Source organism: Eumetopias jubatus, unplaced genomic scaffold (genome assembly GCF_037043125.1).
Source record: "Eumetopias jubatus isolate StellerSeaLion01/CBP00866 unplaced genomic scaffold, mEumJub1_p1.0 scaffold_2, whole genome shotgun sequence".
NCBI classification, from domain to species: Eukaryota; Metazoa; Chordata; class Mammalia; order Carnivora; family Otariidae; genus Eumetopias; species Eumetopias jubatus.
Genome location: NW_028274808.1, coordinates 22,979,787 through 22,999,762, shown reverse-complemented (window position 1 = coordinate 22,999,762; position 19,976 = coordinate 22,979,787). Strand labels below are relative to the sequence as shown.

The 19,976-nt window shown below is 33.9% G+C and overlaps 1 protein-coding gene across 4 annotated transcripts in view; it reads left to right on the top strand.

The window, feature by feature from the left end:
* The window catches only part of TUSC3 (tumor suppressor candidate 3), a 277,668-nt gene extending 260,459 nt beyond the window's left edge, over window positions 1-17,209 (top strand). For 2 of the 4 annotated variants that reach the window (XM_028099684.2, XM_028099682.2), the window contains exons 8-10: window positions 1,762-1,836; window positions 5,286-5,376; window positions 9,687-9,749. In XM_028099684.2, the coding sequence (XP_027955485.1) occupies window positions 1,762-1,836; window positions 5,286-5,376; window positions 9,687-9,705 (185 nt within the window). In that variant the 3' untranslated portion in view covers window positions 9,706-9,749. Of the gene's footprint in view, window positions 1-1,761; window positions 1,837-5,285; window positions 5,377-9,686; window positions 9,750-14,901 lie in introns of those variants that run through there. The other 2 variants (XM_028099683.2, XM_088021390.1) reach the window with 2 other exon arrangements.
* The last annotated feature ends 2,767 nt before the right edge of the window (window positions 17,210-19,976 follow it).

Sequence of the window (19,976 nt, the reverse complement as noted above, 5' to 3'; positions counted from 1 at the left end):
TGATCTATACAATCACAGTAGCTTAGCTCCACTAAGCAATAGAAATTCCCTACATATGAGCAGTTTGAGTGATAAGAACTATTAATTTTTTCTATCACTTTATTATTAGCATAGTCCTATGACTCTAGGCTCAAAGGAATTTTTATCAGTGGATTGTCCAAAACATTTTAAGAATGAATCCTTTAAGTCCACAGACTACCGTACTGGTAAAATGAAATATTTGTTCTCTTACGTTGCTCTTTTCAGGCCATCAAGACATGACTGAAAGGCAAGGAACTCAAGAATTATCCCATTTCAATGGTTCTCAAACTATGTATCATGATTCCCTAAAAGTTCATTGGTAGTATATGGTATATATGTATGTTAGGCTTGGTTTGAGAATGGGGAGTGGGAGGGGCTGGTATTGCACAGTGCTGATAGAGGCTTTTCTCTTGTATGCAGTAGGTTTCCAATCAAGGTTGGTTGGTTGGTTTTCTCCAATAAGGGTTCCATAAAGGATTGCTAAATAGAATAGACTGAAAGCCATTTGTATAGAGAGAGGTTATTGTAAGCATAAATACCTAACTGGACAAGTCAGGTATTTATTGTTTTCCTGAAGTTGGATAATATGGTCATGAAAGACTCAATTACTTTATAATTATTTATTAATCAATATTTTGATATAATGGTTATGAAAACAGTGGAAATATTTACTCTGCAGAATTTTCCCTGACCTCCTCCACTTAATTGTACAGACATAGCCAAATAATATTCTCAGAGCTCGCACTGTTTGGAGTAGAATATATCCTGTGCAGCCGACTTGCTGGTGCTGGTTGTACCTAGATAGCAGTAGAAATGAATACAAGGGGACCATGATAAATTTGAACAAATTGAGGGATTTGGGGGCTAAAATTATTTTAGTTTTCTCTTCATTTTTCAATCTGTTAGTCATTTGGGCAGAATTCATAATATATTTCCAGAATTGATGAGTTCTTAAATCTTAACTATAGTCCTTGTCAAACCTGTTTTAATAACATAGCAAAGAATGTTCTTATAAAAGTGAAGCTCCTATCATTTTCTTAATCTCTGGCGTCTTTCAGTATGGTTTGGATATATTCATCCTGCTGCAAGCAGACATATTAAGTACAGCATTTTGTGTTCATTCTTAAAATGTCAATTTAACTAAATTAAGATCCTGCTAAATTTGTGAGAGCATTTTATTATAACGTGCTTGTTGCTTTTGTAAGACTTGTAATTGGTAACAGAAATTTCCAAGTGACACAATACCGGACCTTAATAAATATTTCTTTAAAAAAGGTAATCTATGAAACAACACATGAAATAGAAGCCAAGAAAAAGAAAGCTATGCACACAAGCCCTGGAGTAAATATATTCTGATTTTCTATGATTGCCGATGAAATTTGTCCCTGTGACTGTAACTAGTACATATCTACATCTGTAATGTGAAATGGTATATAATTGATGATGGGAATCCATATAATTCCTATGTGCTAAGAAAATGAAAGTTGTGGAACTTAACATTTAGAGTTAGACCTTCAAAATCTCACAGTTTCATGTCATTTATTTTTAAAATAAATTAAGGCATATGCAACACACGAAGAATGGTAATTTTGCGCTAGATGGAGAGAGTTAAATCATAGCTAGCTCTGTGTGCAGTTGTAACCTACCCATTCTGGAACAGAACACATGGTGTTCGGATCCAGAAAAATTAATAGATTTTATTCGCATGTATTTCTGCTGTTTCCTTGACAACTACTATAGATGCTGCTATTACCATGGGAATGGTTCTTCTAAATGAAGCAGCAACATCCAAGGGAGATGTTGGAAAAAGACGGAGTAAGTCTGTGTTGCTGTTTTTGTAGTTTTGTTTTAAGATTTAAGTAAAATGGGAAATATATAAAAATCCTTAATAAACAAATTTCTAAAGAAATGTTCTGATATGAGAAAGGTCGCAGTTTGTTTTTGTTTTACTTTTTTCTGTTTCTTGGATGTGGGTGTACAAATACTTAAAAATATATTTCTTCCAAAATGGGATTGGGTGATTTTCTGTGGGAATGCATGTAAAGGCAAGCTGTCAGCCCTTGTCAGGGGTGCTGTGACCCATGTCTGCTGAAGCTGTAGTCTCCATAATAATGTGCACACTACAGTGAGACACACAATTCTGTGGCCAGAGTCTTCAGAGATTTTATTGGCAAATGCTGTGTTCCTTATGCCACAAGAATCAGGTTTACATTCAAGGACTCACAGTTTTCAGATAGGTTTTGTACACTGAAATATAATACCTTCCAAATACCTCCAGACTTCTTTTGATCAACATTTGAAAAGGAGTTAGCTGTTCATAGTGTCTTTTCCAGGCTCTTTGCCTCTTCCAGTGGTATTCCAAGATTTACAACTCCATGGATTTCCAGCATTATGTTTCTAAGCAAGTTAACTATGTTTTATCCTTTGATGGAACTGTTCTCTTGTTTGGGGGCCGGGGGGGGGATTGTAGGAAAAAAATCATTTTTATGAAGTAATAGGTTTTCACAAGACAAGGGAAGAACACAGGAGAAAAATCTGCCCTTAGGAGCATAGGTTAGGAACGAAGAGAGGGCCTTAAAATTTCCTGCCACAAACGTTTTTATTATTATTATCAAGTTCCTATGTAATTTAATGATTAAACCTATAATTAAAATTTTTCCTAGTATGCTTTGCATTTCCCGAACCTTTTTAAACTCAGAATTTATGTGTGAGCAGCATAGATGTCTGAAAAAGACAATTTATTAAGTTTAAAATAAAAATCCAGACTTATTTTCTTCTTGGAAGTATTAGCTATGGTGACGTGTATATAAATAAATCATAGTGATTTCTAAATAGTTGTCTCAAGTGTTAAAATATTTTGGATTTAATACACAGTTTAGTCTGTCCTTGGTTTTCCCATGATGGTGTCTTTACACCATTGTAAAGAAACCACAAAAGAATCTAATGCATTACTTTTAGTTAAGCATTGTGCAGAATATTTTATGATACATCTTTTGAACAACGTAATGCTCTTGCAATTGACAGTGTTTATGAAGACAAATTCTTATGTGATTATTATATATCCTGTCTTATTAAACTAAGTAATAGTAATAAATACATAATTTTTTTTATCTTACAACATCTGTGATACTGAATTTACAAAATCACTACTTCCAGCTTCCCTCTTGGTAGATGTTTCTCTACATATCACTCCAACGCTCAGCACTGTCAAATTATTTATTCATGTGTAGTGTGAGAGAAAGAAAGAGACATGGGAAATATATTTTACAATTACTCCTTTGTGATATATAATACAACTACTGTGATTATTATTGCTCAGATCAGAATGATCCTGTGTCATCCCAGCATTTTCTTATAAGTATGTTACCTTGTATGGGCTGCAGCGGTCCATTCAGTAATTACTTACTCCTTACTACTACTCACTCAATTCTGCTGCTCCCTTCCCTATATACAAGGACTTGAGTAGCACTGTTTTGTTCCACTGCACAGAATCAAGTAAATATATTGTTTTACTTGATCATGTACTTTGAGCTTCATTTCCCATTGAGCACAACCAAAGTGGCAAAGGGAGTAAAAGTGTTTTATTTAGCTTCTGGAAATTTAAAACAAGAAAGGAAAGGATGAAGTGTTTGATAAAAATACCAAATGTGGTAAGGTGTAAAATAAAGCATTAGGTAATTAATTCTAGGTTTAGTAAGGTCGTTGTAAGAAGGGACGCTATTGTTGTTGTATCCAGTGCCTGGTATCTCTCATACTTGGATAGTCTATATATTTTTAAAAAGATGTTTTTCATTTTGGGATATTCAGCAACCTACTTTTTACTTTATCTTCTGCCAATATTCATTTGAAGTTCAACTGCATGAACTGTGTCTGAAATGGAATGTCACAGAGGCTACAGTTGAATGTTGTTTAAGCACTTATGACTTCCAACAATTTATACTCAAAACTGAAAGAACGATATTCCTACAGAGCTGAAAGAAAACTGACAGATTCCTAGACCATTTTTTGACAGTGTGAGAACTTATTGACTCCTTGATTTCCAGGATTGTAATTAAACCTGGTCTCAGACCTGCTAGAAGGATTTTTTTAAATGTATTTCATCATTATGGAAGTATATTGAACTGCTAACTTTTCCTTGTGTTCCTGTGCCTCCATTTCTTTTCTTTCTAATTATTTCAGATATTTTCAGTATTTTTATAAGAATTCTCTGAAACTAATGAAGGGATACAAGTATTGTACAAGTGTTTTATTCTTAAATGCTTAGATTTTTCTTAAGAATTAACTCTATTTTCTCCTTAGGGCATAGATTTAAGTCCATTTCAATTCTTTAAATACATTTATTTTTTTATTCCAAACATATCTACATTTAATTGGCTCAGATTCTTAAGCATTTTAATTTTATAAGCATATATTTTACTAATAAATCTTGTTTATATACTCTATATATTTGCATACATATTTCCATTGTATTACATATATTTATTACTCTTTGACTTTAGAATAAAATCTTCCTAACCATAACAAAAAGGAAAAAGAAAACAAAAAAGTGTTTTCCCTCTTGTTAACTTGGCTGGGATTAAAGGGATACTGAAAACCTAGACCACAGCACATTCTACTCTAAGAATAGCCTTCTGTTCGTTTGTTAAAAGAAATAACAGCACTTTGACACAATTATCTACTCTGTGGGGGGATTTTCCCTCCTTTGGCTCTCCAGAATCCATATTACTTCACTCCCAAAGGTTTTATTCCTAGCTTTTTGTACACTAGGATGACTATTTCTAAGTAACAGACAATACTCTAACCAATAATCTAAAATGACATTTCTTTGTAAATACTGCATGGCATCTGAAAAGAATAAAATTCTGTTTAGTATTCTAATAATGCAAATGTCTATGCTAATATAGCCAACGCTTTATAAGGCAGGGGCTGGTAATCTTGTTTGTGGTTTATCACATATTTTGTTTTGTTTTGATCCGTCTGAGGCATTTTAGTACTTGTAGGAAGGAACTCTGTAAGAGAAGAAAAGCACCAGAAGACTTAGATCAGTCACTTTTGTTTTCATACCCCAAATAGTACATTTTCATTGAGAAGAATGTGGAAAATAATGAATACATTGTATTTTGGATTATCTGGTTTGTTGTGCCTGTATGTGCCATGAACTATTAAAATGTAAGTATACTGTTATTAATTGAATGCATTTATAAAACATACGCATTTGGGTTCCATGTGTCTAGACACTAATGGCATTTTCTGTCTCTTTCTAGTAATTTGCCTAGTGGGATTAGGACTGGTGGTCTTCTTCTTCAGTTTTCTACTTTCAATATTTCGTTCCAAATACCACGGCTATCCTTATAGGTAATATCATTATACTAATGTGAATGTTTTTAACTAATAAACAATTTCATTGGTTAATGTATATTTAAAGGCTAATATAAAGTAGCTAACTCATTTGCCAAGTGATTGTAAACTCAGTTAAGCAAGTCTTTGAGCACCTGCCATTCGTTCGGCTCAGACTTTGCAGAGGACCTATAAGGCATGGGGCCTTATAGGCAGAGTAGAGTTTCATTTTAGAATGAAATAGTTTTCATTATATACATATATACAGTGGGTTTTAGCCTTATGGAATTCATCAAATTTCTTTTTCTCTTGTTTTGTCTGTCCATCCGATCATTCACATTCAAATTCTTTGGCTTCCTCAGGTTTACATAGGATATATGTTTCCTCCCTTGACATTTAAATAAATGCATGTCTCAGAACTAACAAAATATAGTAAAGGGAATCAGTATGCAACCTTAAAATACCAATTTTACATTTGAAAAGTTTTGTCTTAATTAATCTAGCACATGGATTTTTGCTAAAGTTACCTTAGTTGTGGTAGATCTTGCTTGTTTTTTTTTTAATTGCACTGCATCATTTTCCTTTTGAATTATCTTTTATTTTTTTTCTCAGAAATGTTAATCAGTTGTCTTGTGAATGTGGTAATAAATAGATGATAAACATCAAAAGCAAGTGTAGCTAAAAGGTCTGCAGAGATTACGAGAGTCTTGGATAAATCCTGAGCTAAATCCTAAAAACCTGACAGTACAGGGGGAAAATATACATCTATACAGCTAGTTCACTGGAGAAAAAGTAAAGATGATAGCACAAGCAAGAGTGAGAGAGCTAATGAATGAAAGAGTGGGAGAGAGAAATAATTCTGAGAAGTGGAAATGTGAGATGTTGCTAAAAAAGAAAAAGATCTCTCTTCCCACGGAATTATTCTGCTTGAGAAGCTTGGTCAATTATGAACGTAACATAGCACCACATTCTCAAACAGTTTGCATTCCCAGAAGTGTGTTTCTGTGGCACAAGCATTAGAGTACTTGATTAAAAAAGAAAAAAAAAATCAGCCTTGCTCATCTCAGATAAAGGCAGTTTATAAGGAATAAGAGAGTGAGATACAGGACACCATCATTATAGGAAAGGAAAAACATGCAAAACATTCCAGAAGGCATGTGCTGGCCTGAGTACTTCTGAAAAGACATTTGTGGGTATCTGTCTGTGCAGAGAGGCCCTACTATTAACCCTGGGGACCAAGAGCTAAGCAGCAGACATACACTGAAGTAGGTTTGCAAAAGAAAAGAAGAATAGTTTTGTCCAAGACCATATCCTTGACTTGGAGATGAACTGCAAGGACAAACACACTTTTTCCTTTAAAAAGATTGAAAAAACTTCCCACTTCTGCCTGCTTTAGCTAATACCTGTACTTTGGATAAACGTGTTGAGGTATCCTATAGTGAAAATGTACATTTGAATATAATACCATATACTAATTTAAAAATCGCTTGTAGCCAGGGACTTCAGCTCCAGTGCCAAAGTACTTTCTTGGGTGTAATGCCCTAGCGTTTTGTGGCCTTCGATTTCTTCCTTTTAAATTTCTATGAGTTACAACTTTTGTATCAAGAAATACTACTGATAGTTTAAAGGTTATAGTTCTGGACATAGTTCTAATTTTTTATTCCTCATAATTTTGAATTCCGTTTAATCTACAACCTTTAATTTCTTCTGTGTGGTGATCTTTATGTGTTTTATTTTTGTTTTTCTTTTAATCTTAAGCCTCACAAAACCTTAAAATTTATGTTCTTCATTATATTTTCTCAGTACTTCACACTATTATTTTTGTTGATCTTTGTAACTATTTAAAGGGATAAGTGTCTGCTTGAAATATTTATCCTTTTTCCTTAAATCTTTCCCACATTTTAGACTTAAGGGTGCTTTTCCTACAGTATCAGTAGGTTTCACGCCATCACTGAATTCTCCCAGATTCTGTTAGGTTTCAATAAGCAAACTTGTTGGATTTAAATTCCTGATCTAAAAAAAAAAAACAAAAACAAAAACAAAAAAACCTCCCGATCTGTTACTGTGTGACCTTGGACAAGTTACTTCATTCTTCTAAATACTGGTTTTCTCATTTGTAAATGGAAAAAAAAAATTACCTACTTCATTTGACTATTGTAAGGATTACATGAGAGAATGCATGTAAATTACTTAACACATTGCCAAGTATTAGTAAATAACATATAGTATTACTCAATAAATGTTAGATGCTTATTATTAATTCAGATAGATGTAAATATTTCAAACTCATTTATATTTAATTTACTTTTCTAAGTAGGATTTTCTTTACACTGAAGATTAAGTAACTTTTCTATTTGCATGGTTCAGTTGAGTAAAGGACAGATTGTCCCTGAACCTTTTGATGAACTTAATTGGGCTCCTGAGTCCCTTGAAACTACCAGTGAAATATCAAGATTATTAAGAATTTGGTCTAATTACCATCTGAGCCATAGTTCAAAAAAAAAATTTTATTCTAATGGTAGCACTGCATTCATTTTGTGTATTAAAGATTAACTTTAGGTGCATCCCCATTTTCAAAGAAAAGCAAAGAGCTAATAGCAATACATGATAGTCTTTACTTAGGGGTAATTTCCCATTTTTTTTCCCACTGATGCACTTTGACCTACAAAAATTTCAAAAAATTTCTATATAAGTACTTCTGACCCAGGTCTCTACTTTAGTTAAAAAAAAAAAAAGAAAGAAACATTCTCTATTCTATCACTTTGCATCCTATTTATAAAACTCTTTAGTTGTCTTAGCAAGATAGAGTAGCAGAATGGAAAAATAATATTTACAATCAGAAGAGCTGAGTTCAGGTTCAATATATAATTTTGTAATTAAGAGCTCTGCCTCTACAGTCACACAAATCTTTGTTTGAATTTTAGATCCTCTCCACTAACTTTGGGACTTGGAGTTAGTTACTAAGTTCTGCGTCTCATTTTTCTTCATTTGGAAAATCATGCTTTAGTTTTTTTTACGGGGTTGGAGACAGGCTCAGTTGTTAGGTTTGTCTCATATTATTTCTCTATCTTTTGCCAAGATATTTAACTTTTTTGAGCTGCTTTCTTCATTTGTAAACTTGGTATAACACTGTCTCAGAATTCTGTGGGGTTAAGTTATATGATCACTTTGTAATGCCTGAAATGTAGTGGGGTTCTCACTAAATATTTACTTCACCTCCTTCTTAACCTGTACAAGCCCTTCAGCTTCAGCATCTTCATTACATTTTTGTTCAGCACTTTACTTCATTACATTGTTCATTAAGTATTCATACATAACTGTTTTATATAGTAAAGTCATGTTCATTCTGTAATATCCTGATATATTTTAGAGAAGAGTCTTTGAAAATACCTTTTTGTATCTGCAAAGTGCTGTGCGCATAGTAGGTGCTCATCATATTAATTTACTATTTAACTCAAAAGCATTTTTTATTTATTATCTAAATGCAGCAGGAACCATTAAGATAGAAACAGTGAAAAGAAGAGTACTGGCTTACCACATTGTACAACTCCACCTCGTGGGGTGGTCAGGTTATTCCACACACCTAAAGGGATGTGTGGTGTGTGGAAAGATAATTATTCCAGAAACTGGAGCTATAAAGATACTTACTGCAAACTCAGATTGAGTCTTAGCTGGCTGGCATCAAATAATAAAAATATATTTTAATTAAGCTTATAATGGACATAGAAACTATCTTCTGTTGTCTTTAAAAAAATACTTTTAATTCCTGATGTCCTTGGCTATTTTGAGAGATAATGAATAACAACAACAACAAAAAAATGGAATGACATTCAGTAATGGAAAGTACAGAATAACAGAAATGAGACATTCATATGAATTTTGAGGAAAGTATGATAGTGAACAAGCATAGCAAGGCAAAAAAAATCCCAGGGTATACAGTATTGCAATCTCACATTCATTTCTATATCTTACGTGTATATCTTTCATCTGTAGAGAAAATATTAAATATAATCTTGAGCTGTACAAGTAGAAAAATAATATCGAAATGATGTGGTGATCAACCCACAATACCTATCACTGATAAGAATTTCACTGGGATTGTCTTTCTCCTGCTGAGTTCCAGCTTTGAAGAATGACATAAAGGACCGAAGATTTAGAGAGGATTCGGAGAAGAGCTGGAATGCTCTAAAGGCACCATTGTCTGGCCCCTATCTTATCTAGATAAGGAATACAGTGCTAAATCTTGTAATAATATTTTGCAAATGGAAATTGAATCTTAAGGACTATTTTTTCCATATTGTTGTATTTCACTGTGGTGTATTGGAAAGTGATCTGGACTTTGAGTGAGAAGATGTGATTTGGACCATGGCACTTTAAAACTATAACCTCAGGCAAGTCTTTTAATCTTCTCTGAGCCTCAGTTTTCCTCATCTTTCAAATAAAGACCATAATATTTCTCTCATACATAAGACAAGTTGCAGCAAACTATTGTTTTACAGATGTAAGATAACTTTTAACGGTGAGACCCTACATTCCAGTCTTAGGCTGTTGTACTTCGCTGTAGAGATAAGCCCTCAGGTACAGGTGTCTGCAATAGACTTTGACCCATGGAATTAACCATTTTGACAAACAGTAGGTTTTTAAAATACTCCCATATATGGATATGCACTCTACTCCAAACAAAATATAATTTCATTTAGTTACTTCTCTCTTAAAACTTTAGGGAGGAAAACAGAACTAAAAGAAATGACAGAAATACATTTCATTCTGCCTAGGACAAATGTAGTCACGTCTCTCCCACTAACGAATGGTATAAATTTTAATTTCCAAGATAATAAGACAAACTACAGATCTTTTAAGTATATACTAAGATTTTTAATCAGCATTTGGTAATTTCAGGAATAGATAGTAGGAACCTCTATATAAAAGAAAATAATTTCTGTAGAAAATTGTTTTTTGCTTTTCTTTTACATTTTGTACTGCTCGTTCCAACCCCTCCAGCCTCACAACACACAGTCTGAATACACATGCACAAAATAGCTCCTAGAGGGTGAGTTCCATCTTGAAAATGCAACTTTTTTACTTTGATAGAAACTCCACCATTCAGCATCCGATTGAAAACAGTAAAAACATAGGCAGCTCCTGTGGTCTAAAAGACATTTTTCTTCTTCACCTATCCCCCAACCTTATTCCACACCCTAGCTTTATTATTCTTTTTTCCCCAGACATAGTATCCACCTTCCTGATCATGCCTAATTATTAATAACCATGCTGTGAAAGCTGTTACTTAAGTCTCTCAGTTTAGGCTGCGTAGAGAAGTGGCCTTAGCAGTAGTGAGACTTAACTGTTGTTGCCCTGTGTAACCATAGATCTAGAAAGGTTTCCATCCCAAAGATTCTCCTCATGAAGCCTTCAATTTCTCTAGGCCTTTTTTTGGATTGCTGACTTCAGACTTGAACATTTTTCTGGGTTCAGTAATCTTCTATTACAAAGCAGAGAATCAGGCTAAAGAGGGCTGGCTAACAGCCATAATGTACTTCTCTCTTGCATCCCCTCAGAACATTTATGAATATAAAATAAAGGTTAAGAAAACCCTAAGAACAGTGAGTCATTGAGTTCCACCAACTGCAAGGCCAATTGAACAATTCAACCAGTGGACGATCCATGCTCTGAGTAAAGAAGCGAGGCTTTTCCTCCCTTCCACACTTTCTTTTCAATACCAGAATGAAATCTGAGCAACTGCCCCTTAATCGCGAAAATGATTTCTGTAAGACAGAGCGTCATGTCACCATTAGGTCTCCCTGACTCTTCCCCAGTTGGAGAATAGGAAGTACAGTACACAAGAAAAGTCTGTCCATCTGAAGAGCTCAGAGACTTTAACCAGCTCTCAGTTGGACAGAATTCATTTAAGAGTACTGTGGACACACTTTTTTAAAAACACCAACAACAGATAATTAGTTTAAGGTAAGTAAAAACAAAATGCAAGCCACTATTTCATGCCTATTTAGTTTTTTCACGGGAAGAAAAAAGGAATAAACATGCTTTACATATAATATGGGTCTCCAGTGACCACCCAGTGACCAAATCCAGAGGTTTTTTTCTCATTCTGCAACAGCTTAGTTAAGTGGTTTCAACAGAGACTTAGAGCCCACAGTGTGTATTCACTTCCTGGCCTTTTACAGAAAGGGTATGGACTCCTCATACTGAACATAACACACTGTTATTTTCATTCTTGGGCACCCTTCTTCATTCCTGTAGCCTAGGCTACTATCTCTTCTTTTAACTTGGTTTCAAAGTCAGAGTATTGCTTTGTTTTCCAATTCCTGTAACACTTGGACGTGCCATCATATCAAGTATGTCTGTGTTACACTTAATTGTGTCCAGGTCTTACTCTCCTTTAGGAAAGAAACCTAATGGCCCTGACTTTTAGTCATGACCTGTCTTACAACACCCTTCTATACACAATATTCTTGTATGCAATAAATGGGCAGTAAATCTTTGCTGAATAGTGATTGAGACAGACATTTTTTTGGCTCAACTTTGAGAAAATAATTACCATTTTAAATAATGTTTCTCTAGAAAAACTTACTTGGGATTTCAAATAATAACCGTGCTACAAACTTTTGGAACATCACTTCTCTGCAAGTCAGGGACCACATTTTTATGTAAATCCTGAATGTTAGTATGAGGGAGTAATTAGGAAAGAACCAAACTTGCAAGTTTTGGGAGATCTTCATCCCATTCCTTCTCTGTATACACAATGCCTGTCTGCATCCCTAATGTACTTTTAAGCAGTAATCAAATTACACAGACCAGAAGGGAATAGTTGCAGCCCTTCAGGCTAGAAAAAGAGGGAGTTTCTGGGGCATATTCATGCTGGTTCTCATCTGCTCTGTAATCTTTCTGTGTACAGCTCTCTAGACTTGCCATGTAGCCTCCATCTTCTGTTGCCACTTGAGTCAGTTGACCAGTCACTTCAAATTAAGCTAGCTACAGTAGTCAGTGTTAACACACGTACACACTGCCATGACCTGTGAAGAGAATCATTCATGACAGAGGGTAGAGGGGAGTCCAGACAGAAGTTGATGGTGGTACCCAAGGCAGCTGCTCCCGCTCTGAAGAACCCCACCACAACCCTGAAAAATACATTCCAAGTAAGAGGAGTCTATTTGGTTTTTGGTATTCAACAATTTCCATGTTATAAAAGTATTTTTAAACATTTTTACAATAAGCATTACTAGGAAAGATACTCTCCAAGCACTATTAGAAACATAAATATAGGAGAATTGTTAAATTATACATGAAAATTACTAGACAGGTAAATGTGAAAAGAAAAAATTCATGTCAGAACCTGACACATAGGAATGAGGGACTAATCTCGAGTGATGAAATCCATATAAAACATTCATACTGGAATATACCTTGGATGTTTAATAGTAATACTGAATGATTACCTAGAGAATAATAGTTTATGCTTTTCTAAGAAAGATTTTAACAAACATTTTTGACACACTTTGATCTTTTCCAATGTCTTGAACAAACACTTGTAAAGTTTTTAACTTTTTATGAAAAATACTTTAAATATAAAAGAACAGGTAGTCTGTTAACTTATCCTTTATTGTAAGACAATAGGATCACGTTCAAGATAAAATATATAATTTGTCATTGCATAATAAAATGTAAACAAAAGATTGTTTTAACAGCTTTTTTTTTTTAGAAAAAATGGTATTTTAGTTTGGGAAAAATCCCTAGTGTGAACCAATAGTGTGGTAACTAAGGATTCTTAGTTTATTTGAAATATAGTAAGATGCAGAGATCCTTTTATTTTGTGAATTTAACAACATCTAAAAATCAGAATCTTTTGGACTTTTCTAGGGCTAAAAAGTTAGGAAGTATAAAATAATCATAAGGGTCACATTACTGTTTTTGCTTTGATGGTATAGTATTTTTAGCAGTGATAAAAGGTGATCTTTAATGCACACAGCCAGAAATGTTTAGACCAGTTAAAAAATAAATAAACCCTACAAATTCTCAGTTTTCTTAAGTTATAATTTTTTCAACTTTAAGTTTTAAGTATTTTATAATCAAGTTTTCTTTTCATCATTAACCCCCATTCTTCACTTAGCTTTAATCTTTAGGGGAACTTAAAATTAAAGGCAGAAAATGCCAAAGAGTTCATCTACAAAGGACACATCTCTGTGCACTGCCATCAGTGTTAGGGATTATTTGGATTCAATAGCAGCCACTGCTTACTGCTCTGAGGAAGTTTCCCTGCTGACACTCTTCTTCATGAAGATGGTTACCCCTACAGGATCGCAGTCATAACTAGTTATTTTGAAAAATAGAAGCAAGGTCTTATTGCATCGAGGAATCAGCACGTGGTTTCTAGCCTTTAATAATTCCTCAGAAATGGAGTACTTATTTTAGTTTGTATAGCCTTTTTATTTTATAATTTCGTATTATATTTATTATATTTTTATTATATATTACATAACATTTTAAGTATTTTTAAATACGTGTTTACTTTTAGCACATAGTGTCACTAGGTTGATAAAATACGAGCACTGTAAAGAACTCTGGAGATCAACCAAACATTCTTTTCACTAATGAGGAAACCGAGGTTCAGAAAGACAAAGAAATACATTCTTAGGATATTAGGATTTAAATATCCCGATGTTAAACTTACGAAACTAAACAGTTTTCCAACCAACTACATGGCTTTCCCACTATAGCAGCAATTAATTTCATTTTTGTTTTAATATTTGGTTAAAACATGGTTTGTCTCTGGTTGTCCTGCAAAGTTATATTGTCAAAACAAAAAAACCTTGCCACGTGTTAGAAAAAAGGTAAAAATATCAAGCAGAAACTTAGTAAATGTTATTTAAATTGACTTACCATCTTACAACTTCTATTTCTGTTCATAGATTAAAACTTTGCTTAGGGAAGTTAAAAAAAAATAGCTCCCTTTTACTTTAATTTCTATCTGTACAAGCATCTATGTACAGATATGTATGTACTCAGAATCTAATGACACCAATTCATAAATACATTCTTTTTGGTTGTACAATATATTTCAGCTATAAAGTTCATTAAAAAACATCAAGCGTTTAGTTATTTTATGTAAGTGAATGAATTATAGGTTGAAGTTTTTTTTAAGACATTGAAACAACCCACTTCAAATTTTTGTTTTAACTGACACTTTTTGTTCCTTTTACTTACATTACCAGTTTAAATGCTGGTTTAACTACTGCTCTAAGCAACAGTGAAAGTGGCTCACAGAAAGAAATAGGGTATTTTACCCAAACTTAAACACTGCTAGTTCAAGTTCTTATCAGCATCCTCTCCCAGCCCTGGCCTATTCTCACCACAAGTGTTGACCCCATTCCAGGAACTAGTTCAGAGAAATTGCCCTGATAAAAAATTAGAATGGGATGAATACAATTATGACATTTTTATATGCTATTTACATGTACTATTTTAGAGTGAATAAAAAGTATATTGTGTTTTCCTTATTTTCAGCATATAATTTTCTTTCTTTTTCAGCTTTTTAATTAAATGAAGCCAAGTGGGATTTGCATAAAGTGAATGTTTACCATGAAGATAAAGTGTTCCTGAGATATAGTTTGAATTCTTGAGTTCATTTCCATGTTGTGATAATTCTAGCTTATTCTTGTATAATTTTTGAAATGTGTTTTCCTAGTGAATTTAATTTATAGAAGTGGATGGTTAAATTTCATATTAGCACTGGAAAGAACAAAGGAAATACTGAAGTGTTTTCAAGCATATTATATTCAGTATATGCTATAGGACTGAAATAAATGACAATGTAATTATGAATTCATGTGTTAGAACTGTTCACTCATTAGTAAAGAAAACCACAATGTTAGTAAGGGAAAACTATGAAATATATGTTAAAGAATCCTTAAGGTTATACGGAGATAAGGTATATGCATGATATGTCACGTACTGAAAAATTATACTCATTGTCATTTCAGTATAAAGGATGTGTGTATGGTTACAGATGGTTTTGTTCTTATTAATCACAATTAGATGAAGAGACAGGGAGCTGGATGAATAGTGCCTGCAACTTGGAAGCCTAACCTGGGAAACGGAGGTGTTTCCCAGGACATAAATTTTAAAGCAAACAGGACTAAATCAATAAGCTTGAAAGCATCAGGTGATAGAAGCAACACACCAAAACTAGAAATTAATTCCTCTCTAACTTTAGAAGGGTCACCCAGGAATCTAGACTTGTAACTGCAAAACTGACGCATGATGGCCATTTTCCCCACGTGTTATATGGAAAAAGTTTGCCATCAAAACTTCATTCCTTAAATCCAGATGAAAATTATCCTATGCATGAATGAGTCAGTGAAGGTTTCTTGAAAACCAAATATAGGAGTCTAATCATTATGTTTGTATATCCTCTTTTAGTTTATAAAGTACTTTTGCATATGTTATCTTTTTTCTTTACAACAACCCTGTAAATTAGACAGGAAATACAAATTTTGTCTGACTTACAGAAGTATTAGAAGCTGAAAGCCAAAAAGAATAGAAAAATAGAGCTTCTAACTGGGCTTTCAAACTCTGAAACCTGAATTTTTATTTTCTGTGGTGCTGAAGAATAATTTAAAAATGCAGTCAGTTCAATAAACTTTTTTCCTTTTTTTTTTAAGGTTATCTAATTTTCATTAAAATCTAAATAGTAGAACATGGAGAACTTTGTTAGGAGTTTCAGGTATACAGTCTCAACAGGAACCAAGTGCACATCTACTGAATTTGCTTATTTCATACCTTTATGAAATTCAGTAAAGAATGGGAAATATAAAATCCTACAGGGGTATATGAAGCTTAGTTCCAGGGCAATATGTGTGCTAGCAATAAGTTATCTTGTCAAAACAGAATATTCAGTGAAAATTGCATAATTCAGAACTATGTTCACCTTACCACATATTCCCAAATCTATTCTTAAAAAGCACATTAAGTCCCCTAGTTCCTGTTCAAAGTGTGATAAATTTAGTACTGGAATGGCATTTATGGAAAAGCATTAAGTGATCATGATCATTTGTTTAATGCCTATCCCTAGGTAGCACTTGACATGTAAATGTAAATCCATTGAGTATTTTTACATTTTCTAAGGTTCATTCAGAACAGGTATTACAATTGGAGTCTGAGACCAAATTTTACATGTAAACATCTTTATTATAATTATTTTTGTTTGTCCCCTTAAGGTTCAAAGTTGTTATTAAACAACATACCTTTTGGGCGCCTGGGTGGCTCAGATGGTTAAGCGTCTGCCTTCGGCTCAGGTCATGATCCCAGGGTCCTGGGATCAAGTCCCACATCGGGCTCCCTGCTCCTTGGGTGCCTACTTCTCCCTCTGCTTCTTTCTCTCTCTCTCTCTCCCTCCTTCCCTCTGTCTCTCATGAATAAAAAAAAAAAAAAATCTAAACAACATACCTTTAGTTTGTCTATAAAGCTTTAATATAGTGTTCAGTCACGACCAAAGTCAGACAATGACGAAGGTAAGGAGAACTTCCCTATTCCAGATTAGTAAAAGTTTTGTAGCCTATTATATAATTTCCTCTCAGTCATTATATGCCTACAACAAAAACAGTCTTTTAGCATTTTACAGCTAGAGAGCTGTCACTTTTCTATAGACTGTTGTTGCATTAGGGAAGTGATTCTAGAGGGAAATAAACTGCCTCAAGACAAGTTGTTCCTGGAAAGTGCTATAGGCAAAACTACAAAGAGTGGTTCAAATGTAGTTTCCTTTCAGAATTTAGCATATGGAAAATCACATATGTAATATAGGCCATCTTTACCTTTGCCAAACAAATTAAATTGAAAAATTAATTATCTGGTATGCTGTATCCTCCAATGTCACTTTTCAACCAAATTTACTGTATTGAAGTCTCCCTTAAATACTGATTATATGTTGAACAGTCTTCAGTTAGAGGAAAAAATCTTAACAGAAAATTCCATCTAAAGGAGTTTAATTTCTAACAACATCTGATGAATAAAAAATGTTGCATTTTGCTCAGCATACTGTTCCTTGCATCAGATATTCACGTGAGTAAGCCCAATAGTGTTGTGTGTTTACTATAATTTTCTTTTGTGTATAAAGTAATATCCCTTGTCAATTAACAATTCAGCAAGCATGGTGATTTGGGGAGATTAGATCTTGTAACCATAGAAGAACCTCCCTAAGGGTACATGAAGGGAGTAGTTATTTCTAAATAAGGCATGACATACTATTTTGAGATCAAACACATGACAGTAAACATTGTGTTTTAAGAAGTACTGGTAACAAAGGCAAACATTAACTAGAGCATCTAGCAACAAAACATTTGAATGGACTTTTGGACACAATGTTCCTAAGAGCTCATTAACATTCAATTTAAAATATTAAAACAAGAGGCTTTTCATACTCTAGCAAGGACCTGTATTGGGTCAAACATAATTGTTCTGATAGTATTTTTTCTAATAGTGGGGAAAGGGTGAGCATAGGAGTCACACTACAAGGGTACAAGTGTGTTCATGCTAGCCCCTCAATCCCCTTATACGAGCCATGAGTATGTGTCATTTATGAATTCTTCTATACTCCTTTTTTTTACCTACTTATGTCTGAAATATATATGCAATGTTTTTATCATATAACAGTGTAAGTATTTACTAAGTTTGAATAAAGCATCACACATTCAGACTATAATAGGAAAAATCGGGTCACATTCAGCCAAATGTTGGTGTGTCTATTTCCATTAAAAATTATGCATGCTTATAGACAATGAAAATGGCAGAATGAGGAACTCTAAGGACCCATCCATTCCACAGAAACACTAGAAAGACTGGCAGAAACTGTCAATATTGTTCAAAGTCTGGAAGATAATGTAACATAAATCAAATGAAAGCTTAAACAAAAAATGACTGAAACTCAGATGGATAGCTTAATAGCATTTATCTTAGTCTTTCCCCATCCTCCCCCCCGGTCAGTAGTGGAGGATGAAAAATTGCAGTCTGTAACTGGTATGGGGACCTGGCTCTACAGGAGGCAGAATGCTCCTGTTCCCAAGGAATAGTGTTTGTTTGGACCTGCGGGCTACTGGGAGGATTCAAGCAAGGGGTTCACCTTTGTTTCACCTAACTCAGGAGTTTCTCAGGGTGTTGCTACAAGAGGGTGTTTCTCCAAAATACTGAAAAGGAAATGAACATGCTCCTGCCTAAGGCAAGAATTAACAGTTGTGACAGACAGTAGACACATGGCTAAGGCCTGAATGAAAGGAAAAGCTGGAGGGTGAAGTACTTTGGGGAATAAAGGCTTTGAAAAGCTGCCACATGCCAAAACCCAGGTCAGTATACGTCCTCAGAAAAGATCTGAGAAGACCCTAGGCTTTTACTTCTTAATGATGTTTACACCCAGCCCAAGCAAGACTTGTGAAGGCTAGAGCATAGTTGTAAATCCCTGGATAAGTACTGATGGCGTGACCCAACAATCTGCAAAGCCCAGGGGACTAGTTTCTTTTATTTCTTTTTCTTTCTTTTGTCTGCAGGCACTTAAGGACAGCTCTGTCAAACCACTAGCTGACCACTAAACTAATGAAATACAAACTTCAGAGACCACACGTGACAAGGAACACAATTTTCATAAAAATAGTTTTGAAAATTCACTAAATAATCACAACTTAGATCAAGCAACAAAACTAATTCTAGAGAGGGAGCAGAATCCAATTTCCAGAGTTGCTACATTGGAATATTTAGAATGACCAGTTTGAAAAACAAAGAAACTAGAAAGCAGACAAAGAAAAAGAGGTTAACACTGTCCTTAAAGCAGAAATTCGCTTGCTAAAAACGTTAAGTCTTTAATGTATTCAAAGAGCTAAAGAAAACCATCGACAAAGGAACTAAAGGAAACAAATGAACAATGCATCATCAAATAGAAAATATCAACGAACAAATAGAAATTATAAAAGGAATCAAATACCAATTCTAAAACTGAAAAACCATAATTGAAAAATTTGCTAGAGGGACTCAACACACTTATCAGACACAGTGCATGAAATGTAATTTGACAATAATCTCATAAAACATGGCTAGAATTGTAGAGGAGCAGTTCTTGTATACTGTTGAATGTAAGCTGCTATTCCAACTAGACTGTGGATAAATTTAATATAAACCACAGAGTAGTAATGGAAGAATTGAGTAAATATATATCCCATATAGAAAACAAGTTGTAGAATGACAGAAGTCCCTATCAGCAATTTCTTTATAAATGCACTAAACATTCCAACCAAAAGCAGAGATCTGTCAAAAGGATTTTTAAAGTATAACTATATAAAATTATATACCAAAATAAATCTCAAATCAATACCCTAACTTTATGCCTTAAGGACCTGGAAAAAGAAAAGCAATCTAAACCCAAAGGCAGCAGAATGAAGGCAATAGTAAGATTAGAGGAGAAATAAATATGATAAAGAATAGAGAAGGGAAAAAGTCAAAGCAAAACTTGGGTCTTTGGAAAAAGCAACAAAATTGAGAAACCATCAGCTACACTAATAAAAACAAAATAGTTCTCAAACTTCTAAAGTTAGGAAAGTAGGAACGAAAATTAACACCTATCC